Here is an 8,415-nt window from a genome sequence, read left to right as displayed (position 1 = left end):
CCACCGGGTCCAGGACACGAACCGCGGTTGACTACATGGGAGTCCAGCGACATAGCCATTACGCTAACTGCTGGTTCCCCCTCCATAAGTATTTTAAAAAGAATTATTTTTATTAGTAGTATTATTATTATTACTATCATCATTTTTCTTTTTTAGAGAGGTTTTTGCTATAAGACACATGTACTTGCCAGAAAGGCAGAGAGAGACATAGAGACAGAAAGCGAGAAATCACCCCCCAGGGGGGATGGTCACACCGCAATCCTTTCTCCTCCATTCTCCTCTCGGGATCTTGGGCACGCATGCACACGCACCTGGCGTGAGTTTTAAGCCACCGGGTCCGGGACTCTAACCACGGTCGACTACATGGGAGTCCAGCAACATAGCCATTACGCTAACTGCTGGTCCCAACCAAGTCCGTGATTCGAACTGTAGTCAGTCATGTCAACTCTGGCTCCCATAACCACTGGGCTACAGGGCCAACGTTCATTCCAATTCCAGTTTGCTTGCCGGGGCTGTTTGGTGAATTAGGGAGCGTCCCGTGCCTCGGTTTCCCCATTGCTCTCAGGCAAAGCTCTGACCGTTGTAGGGGGGATTAAATGAATCTGTATGTGTTAATACTTCCCAGGCCTGGGACCAGCAGTTAGCGTAATGGCTATGTCTCTGGACTCCCACGTGGTTGACCACGGTTCGAGTCCTGGACCCAGTGGCTGAAACTCATGCCGGACGCGTGTGCGTGCGTGCCCAAGATCCCGAGAGGAGAACGGAGGAGAAGGGATTGCGGCGTGGCCATCCCCCCTGGGGGGTGATTTCTCGCTTTCTATCTCTCTGTCTCTCTCTGTTTATCTCGCGAGCGCACGTGCCCTATAGCAAAAAACCTCTCCAAAAAAAAAAAAAAAATAGTTCCCAGGCCTGACACACAGTAGGTGCCTAGTCCAGGTTAGTGCTGTGACCTGGAGGATACCCTTGCGGGAGGGGCCTGCCAGGCCCTGAGTGTGACCCTCCCTACCTCCAGGACCTTTGCCCCGCTCTGGGAGGTGTTCCGTGTGTCCTCGGACAAGCTGGCTCTCTGTCACCTGGAGCTGACACGGAAGCTGCAGGACCTCATCAAAGATGTACTCCGCTATGGGGAAGAGCAGCTGAAGACGCACAAGAAGGTGAGTGTTCGGGTCCCTACCCAGCCCGCTCTGGGGGGGATGCTGGTGGCTTCCAGGATCCCAGGGATCCTGGGCCTTCACACCCCCAGCCCTGACTGCGTACCTCGGACAATTCCATAAATCCCACAGTGTCCATTCCAGAATCTCAGACTCTCAAAATTCTAGAAGGGGGACCAGCAGATGGCATTGGGGTTAAGATGCTGGACTTCACCACATAGCCTACCACGGTTCAAGTCCCAGACCTGGTGGTTTAAAAATCACACCAGGCATAGGTGCATGCGTGACCAGAACCCTGGGAGGAGACTGGGGGAAAAGGGATTGTGGTATGGCCATCCTCCCACGGGAGTGATTTTTCATTTTCTCTCTCACTGTCTCTGTCTCTCTCTCTCTCTCTCTCCAGTGAACACACATGCCCCAAAGCAAAAAGCTCTACAAAAAAAAAAAATTCTAAAACAGGGGCCAGTAGGTGGCGTGGTGGTTAAGGCACTGGATCCCACATAGCCGGCTGCATGGTTCAAGTCCTGAACCCAGAAGCTTGAAAAACACGCTGGGTGCGTACATGCCCAAAATTGCAAGAGAAGAATAGAGGAGGGATTGTGGCATGGCCATCCCCCCACTGGGGGTGATTTCTTACTTTCCTTCTCTCTGTATTTCTTGAGTGAGCACACTTACCCTATAACAAAACTAAACTTATTTAACTTTATTTATTTTTTTATCCATTTGAATTTGGCCAGAGAGGGATAGAAAGAGAGAGAGAGAGGGAAAGTGAGAAAGCAAGCCACCAGGTCCAGGACTTGAACTGTGGTCGGCCATGTGGGAGTCTAGCACCCTTAACCACCATGCCACCTGCTGGCCCCTTTATGTATTACTATTATTATTATTATTATTATTATTATTATTATTATTTTTTTTTTTGAGATCTCGAGCACACACCCAGCGTGAGTTTAAGCCACCGGGTCTGGGACTCAAACCACAGTAAACTACTTGGGAGTCCAGCGTCGTAGCCATTACGCCAACTGCTGGTCCACATTTCTTGTTATTACGATTATTTTTAAAGTTTGACCAGAGAGAGAGACAGAGAGAAAAGGAAAGAGAGAAAGCAAGCCACCAGGTCTGGGACTTGAACTGTGGTTAGCCATGTGGGAATCCAGCACCCTTAACCACCACACCACCTGCTGGCCCCCTAAAATAATTCTTAACACAATAAACAAAATGGAATGTTTGAAATGAATACAATACTACAAAAATCACAGTTCGGGCAGCCAGGAATTTCAGTCTACGCGTGGGAGGCGCCGGGCACCCACACTCCGCCCTCTTCCTCTCTCTGCAGTGCAAAGATGAGGTGGTGGGTACCCTGGACGCCGTGCAGGTCCTCACAGGGGTCAGCCAGCTCCTGCCCAAATCCCGGGAGAACTACCTGAACCGAACGGCTGCATGGACCAGGAGCGGCTGCGCAGGGAGAGCAGCAGCCAGAAGGATATTGACAAGGTCAGTGCGCGATTTCCCTGCGCGGTGTCCCTGCAGGGTCCGAGTGGCGTGCCTTGGGGAGCAGGCAATGCTGGATCAGAAACAGGCGGCAGGTCCCACAGCGCTGATGGTTGAACTTGGTCACCCTGGGTACCCGAGGACTCTACCTAGCAGGTAGTGGCGCTGGAGCGGAGCCCCTGGAGTGTCCCCTCTTAAACCCGTCTCCTCCCTGTGACTCTTAGGCAGAGACCAAAACTAAGAAGGCGGCGGAGAGCCTGCGGCGATCCGTGGAGAAGTACAACTCCGCGCGGGCGGACTTCGAGCAGAAAATGCTGGATTCCGCTCTGGTAAGAACCAATAGGTGGTGTAATGGCTGCGTCGCTGGACTCCCATGTAGTCGACTGCTGTTTGAGTCCCAGACCCGGTGGCTTAAACTCACACCAGGCCCGTGTGCGTGCGTGCCCAAGATCCCGAGAGGAGAATGGAGGAGAAGGGATTGCAGCGTGGCCATCCTCCCCAGGGGGTGATTTCTCGCTTTCTGTCTCTCTGTCTGTCTGTCGAGAGCACGCACCCTATAGCAAAAACCTCTCCAAAAAAAAAAAAGAAAAAGAAAAAATGAAACAAGGGATGTGTACGTGTTTGCCCAAAATCCCAAGAAGGGGGACCAGCAGATGGTGTAATGGTTACATCACTGGACTTCCACTCAACTGCTATTCAAGTCCTGTGCCGAACAGCTTAAAACTCATGCTGGGGGACCAGCAGTTGGCGTAAGGGCTATGTTGCTGGACTCTCATGTAGTCGGCCGCATTTCCAGTCCTGGACCCGGTGGCTTAAACTCACACTGGGCACATGTGCATGCGTGCCCAAGATCCCAAGAGGAGAATGGAGGAGAAGAGATTGTGGCATGGCCATCCCTCCTGAGGGGTGATTTCTCACTTTCTCTCTGTTTCTTTCTGTGTCTCTGCCGTCCACACACTCTTTATAGCAAAAATCTCTCTCTCAAAACGAAAAGAAAGAAATAGCCATTCAAACTGATAAGGAAATTTATAGGCCCAAGCAACATAAATTTTTTGCAACAGGGGAAGCTTCAGGCATGGCCAGATCTAGGTATTCGCTCAAACGGTGTTGGCAGGAAGTTGTGCCTCTTCACTTCTCAAAACTCAAGTTCTCCCTGAGGACTTCATTCCCAGGCAGACATGCCTGTGTGTGGGTAGATGGGTGGCTGTGCTGGCACCTGCAGCAAAGTGGCCACCACCGGCCCCACTTACCCGTCATCAACTCATTAGCTCAGGAATGAGTCTCTTTTCCTGTAATTCCATGTAAAGTCCTAGGGCAGACTCTCATTGGCTCTTGCCCAAATCAATCACTGAGACATCAGGCATTCGAGCGTTCTGATTGGTCAGGCTAGTATACATCCCTTTGCTCTTCCCCTGTGCCCCTCCCTTTCTGTCTCAGCGCTTCCAAGCCATGGAGGAGACCCACTTGCGGCACATGAAGGCGTTGCTGGGCTCCTATGCCCATTCGGTGGAGGACACCCATGTCCAGATCGGCCAGGTGAGTCAGGCTGGGTGTGGGGAGTGAAGGAAGGGCTAGTGCAGGGTAAGAAGGACGCCACCAAATGCTCACCCCGTCCCCCCAACCCCCAGGTGCACGAGGAGTTTAAGCAGAACATAGAGAACGTCAGCGTGGAAATGCTGATCCGGAAGTTTGCCGAGAGCAAAGGCACCGGCCAAGAGAAACCAAGTGAGTCGGGGCAGCCGCGGGAGGCGGGCTCTGGGACCCAGGAGCCGCCGGAGGCTAAACCTCCTTAGGCCTCGATTTCATCGGGAAAATGGGCCGATAAGTGCAACTGTCCAGGCCCCTTAGAGAACAGGATTTGATGCTCCATTGCATCTTGTAGACCTTTTAGAACCAGATCCCAGGGACCAGCAGTTGACGTAATGGCTATGTCGCTGGACTCCCATGTAGCTGGCCGTGGTTCGAGTCCCGGACCTGGTAGCTTAAACTCACGCTGGGCACGTGTGCGTGCGTGCCCAAGATCCCGAGAGGAGAATGGAGGAGAAGGGATTGTGGCGTGGCCAATCCCCCCTGCAGGGTGATTTCTCACTTTTGGTCTCTCTGTCTTTCCCTGTCTTTCTGGCAAGCGCATGTGCCCTATAGCAAAAATCTCTCAAAAAAAGAGAACCAGATCCCAGAAAGTTCTTGCATGTGGGATTCAGCTGTTCAGACCTCACCTCAAGGACTCAAGAGAGCCATTGAAGGTTATTGAGCAAAAAGCCTATTTGAAAATGCCCACTTGGGTGCCAGCAGGTGGCATGGTGGTTAAGGGCGCTGGATTCCTACATGGTCGACTGCGGTTCAAGTCCCGGACCTGGCAGTTTTTCTCTCTTTCTCTCTGTCCCTCTCTGATCAAATTAAAATAAATAAACAAAATAAAGTTAAATAAAATAGTTTTTTAGAATTATTTTATTTAACTTTTTTTTTACTTATTTATTTCATTGTTTTCGTTTTGATTGGAAGGAGACAGAGCAAGAGAGAGAGAAAGCGAGAAAGCAAGTCACCAGGTCCGAGTTTGGAACTATGGTCGGCCACGTGGAAGTCTAGCACCCTTAACCACCACGCCATCTACTGGCCCCTAAATAAAATAACTTAATTTTTTTTCTTTTTCTTTTTTTTGGAGAGGTTTTTGCTATGGGGTGAGTGCACTTGCCAGAGAGACAGAAAGCAAGAAATCATCCCCCTAGGGGGGATGGCCATGCCGCAATCCTTTCTCCATTCTCCTCTCGGGATCCTGGGCACACATGCCCACGCGCCTGGCGTGAGTTTTAAGGCATCGGGTCTAGGACTCGCACCACAGTCGACTACATGGGAATCCAGTGACATAGCCATTACGCTAACTGCTGGTCCCAATAAATAATTCTTTAAAAAAAAAAGATTTACTTATTTCTATTTGTTACTATTTTTGTGGTTGGCCATGGGGGAATCCAGTGCCTTTAGTCACCATGCCACCTGTTAGTCCTGGGTTTATTTGTTCATCACATACTGTGTGATCTTACGCCTGTGTCTCGACTTCTCTGAACCTCCTTTTTTAATCTGTGAAATGGAGATGATAATCCCCACCCTATGTTGTAACTGTCAGTAATTTGGTGCGAGTTAAGGGCATGGCATGTACCTGGCACAAAGAAAACACTTACTAAATGCCAATTTGCAGTCTGTGTCCCCAAGTGTGGCCAACCAGCAAGGCCTATCCTTTCTCCCTTCCTGTCTCTGTGGTTTAATCCCCGCTGTTGCCTTTCATTGGCTCCAGATCTGTCATGCCCTTCTCCTCCTTAGATACCCTCCTTAGCTCCCTATTGCCGTTGGGAGAGTCGCAGCTCCTCACCCTGGCACTTAAGGCCCAGCCCACTGTGTAGATCCATGTTTTAGCTACCAAGCCAATCAAAGTCCCAGAAATGCTGGAGGAGTCTAACAGGAGCTCAAGGGGTACCCCCTCTACCTTTCACAAGGTGGCACTTCCCAGCTGGGACCAGAACCAGCCCCTCTGTCCCATCCCACTCCTGCCTGTCCATGGGGCTGGTTCACCATCTCGGCTGCTGCCTGGCCTGACTGCCCTGGAGCTCGGACCAGGTGCGGCCATGTGGCCCAGGGTGTCCCGATGCCCCTCCCAGGCCTGGTCCCTGCCCTCACCGAGTGTCTCCGTCTCTGTCCCAGGCCCTTTGGACTTTGAGGCGTACAGCGCGGCTGTCCTACAGGAAGGCAAGTACGTCTGGGCCTGGGTGCCCAGGAGGGACCATAGGGGCGAGGGAGGCAGGTCTGAGCCCAGTAGGGAATGCTTGCAGGGCTCAGCTGCCTCCCCATGCCGTCTGTCCTCAGCCATGAAACGTTTGCGGGGAGCTAAGGCCTTTCGCCTTCCCGGACTCAGCCGGCGGGAGCGGGAGCCACGTGCAGCTGTGTGAGGATGCGCACCTGCGGGTCCCAGGCTAGCGGGGATCCCAGGCCTGGCCCTGGATAGCCTGAAGCCCCGCCCCCTGCCCAGGCCAGCCCAGAGCCCCGCCCCCAGCCCAGGACTTGCCCGGAGCTCCGCCCCCTGCCCAGAATAGCCCAGAGTTCTGTCCCAAGGTCCAGCAGTTGCCTGGAGTCCCACCTCCTACCCAGGATAGATGGGAGCCCTGCCACTGGCCCCAGATAGCCCGGGGCCCCGCCCCCTGTCCAGGATAGCCCGGAGCTCCGCCCCCTGCCTAGAATAGCCCGGAGCTCCGCCCCCAGGTCCAGGAGTTGCCTAGGAGCCCCGCCCCCAGCCTAGGATAGCCCTGTATCCCAGCCTCTCACCCAGGATAGCCCTGACCCCAGCCCCCAACCCAGGATAGCCCGGGAGCCCTGTCCTTCCTGACTGTAAAGTCCCCTCTTTAGGGAAGCCCTGGAATATTCTTGCCCTGTACTTAGACGACGCCAGGGTTGTTCACTCCCGGCTATTCCAGGAGGAGTACCTCTGCTCCAGCAAGCTCATTGTCGCTGCCCACACCATTCTGAATTTTTTCAGAAGAATTATTTATTTATTTTTATTAATTCATTTTATTTTAATTTGACCAGAGAGAAAGAGAGAAAATGAGAAAGCACGCCACTAGGTCAGGGACTCGAATCGGGGTTGGCTATGTGGGAGTGTCCAGCGCCTTAACCACCACACCACCTACTAGTTGCTTGGATTGTTTTTGTTTGTAGTTTACTTATTGACTTCTTCTCTCAGTAAGAGACAGAGAGATAGAGACAACACCCCTAACAAGGTCTCTATGCCTTGACACACCCCCAGCCTCAGCCTGCCCTGTGTGCTCAGGGAGGTCTCTGGACCTGAACCCGCAACCTTCCCATGTGGATCAACCACACAGAACATCCTGTTCCACCAGCCCTGCAGACCAGCTCCAGGGTCCCTCCCTTCTTAGCCACCAGAGAGCATCCCCCGCCCAGCTAACTCCAGACTCCTCCCATCCCTGAGCAAGCCCCAGGGTCCCACCACCTCCAGGGACTAGCTCAGGACAATGCCACAGCCCAGGGGACCCCGTGTTCTAAGTCCCGTGTTGGGGGCTGAGAACGGGGCTCAGATGAGGTGGGGAAACCGAAACCAACATTTTTTCCTCCAACCCCAGCGACGTCCTGGAGCCCGATTCAGGGGTGAGTGTTGGGGAGAAGCCAGATCAGGCTGCAAATGGGAAGGGTTCGATCCCACTCTTGGCCCCCAAAGTCCAGAGCTCAATGGAAAGCAAAGAACTCAAGGGGTGGACTGGGTTCGAATCCCACCTCAGCTGCAAAACTCCCGTGGACCACGTGGGGGCAGCGCTTGCCTCACCAAGCCTTAGTTTACCCTGGACCCTGAGCACACACCAGGGAAAGTTATTGCCATCAGGGTCCTTTTTAGGTCTGAGTCAGAGTCTGAAGGCGGGGAATGGGGGTGGTAGGGTGAGGTAGAAGGGGAACCTCACTCAGTTAGGGGTGCCTGACTCACCGCTCGCCCCCTTCTTCCCCTGCCAGACGTGTCCAGAAGTGGATGAAGAAGGTTTCACTGTCCGACCTGACGTGACCCAGAACAATATCCTTTTGGCGCCCCCTCCAGGCAGTTGTTGGTATAGCAACGACAAAGCTCTGTCCGCGGTGATCAGCCCGTTAGCGACCTTTTCTGTGTACACAGAGCTGATCCGGATTAAAACCACTGCCCTGTGAGGTCAGGATAGGGCTCGAGAGACAGAGGGAGTTGGGTTACCCCAGAGGGAGAACCAGGACAGTTTCCTGGAGGAAGCCCTCC

The 8,415-nt window shown here is 53.1% G+C and overlaps 1 protein-coding gene across 1 annotated transcript in view; it reads left to right on the top strand.

Annotated features, from left to right (window-relative positions):
* The window catches only part of FCHO1 (FCH and mu domain containing endocytic adaptor 1), a 53,559-nt gene that overhangs the window by 17,883 nt on the left and 27,261 nt on the right, over positions 1-8,415 (top strand). The window contains 10 exon segments of the mRNA XM_014587298.2: positions 1,013-1,154; positions 2,485-2,583; positions 2,586-2,642; positions 2,864-2,968; positions 4,077-4,175; positions 4,268-4,364; positions 6,333-6,377; positions 6,495-6,573; positions 7,763-7,787; positions 8,145-8,202. Of these exon segments, the coding sequence (XP_014442784.1) occupies positions 1,013-1,154; positions 2,485-2,583; positions 2,586-2,642; positions 2,864-2,968; positions 4,077-4,175; positions 4,268-4,364; positions 6,333-6,377; positions 6,495-6,573; positions 7,763-7,787; positions 8,145-8,202 (806 nt within the window).

The sequence above is a fragment of the Tupaia chinensis genome, unplaced genomic scaffold (assembly GCF_000334495.1).
Source record: "Tupaia chinensis unplaced genomic scaffold, TupChi_1.0 Scaffold000201_1, whole genome shotgun sequence".
NCBI lineage: Eukaryota > Metazoa > Chordata > Mammalia > Scandentia > Tupaiidae > Tupaia > Tupaia belangeri.
Note: the sequence above shows the minus strand (reverse complement) of the source record. Positions and strands in the feature narration are given on the sequence as shown.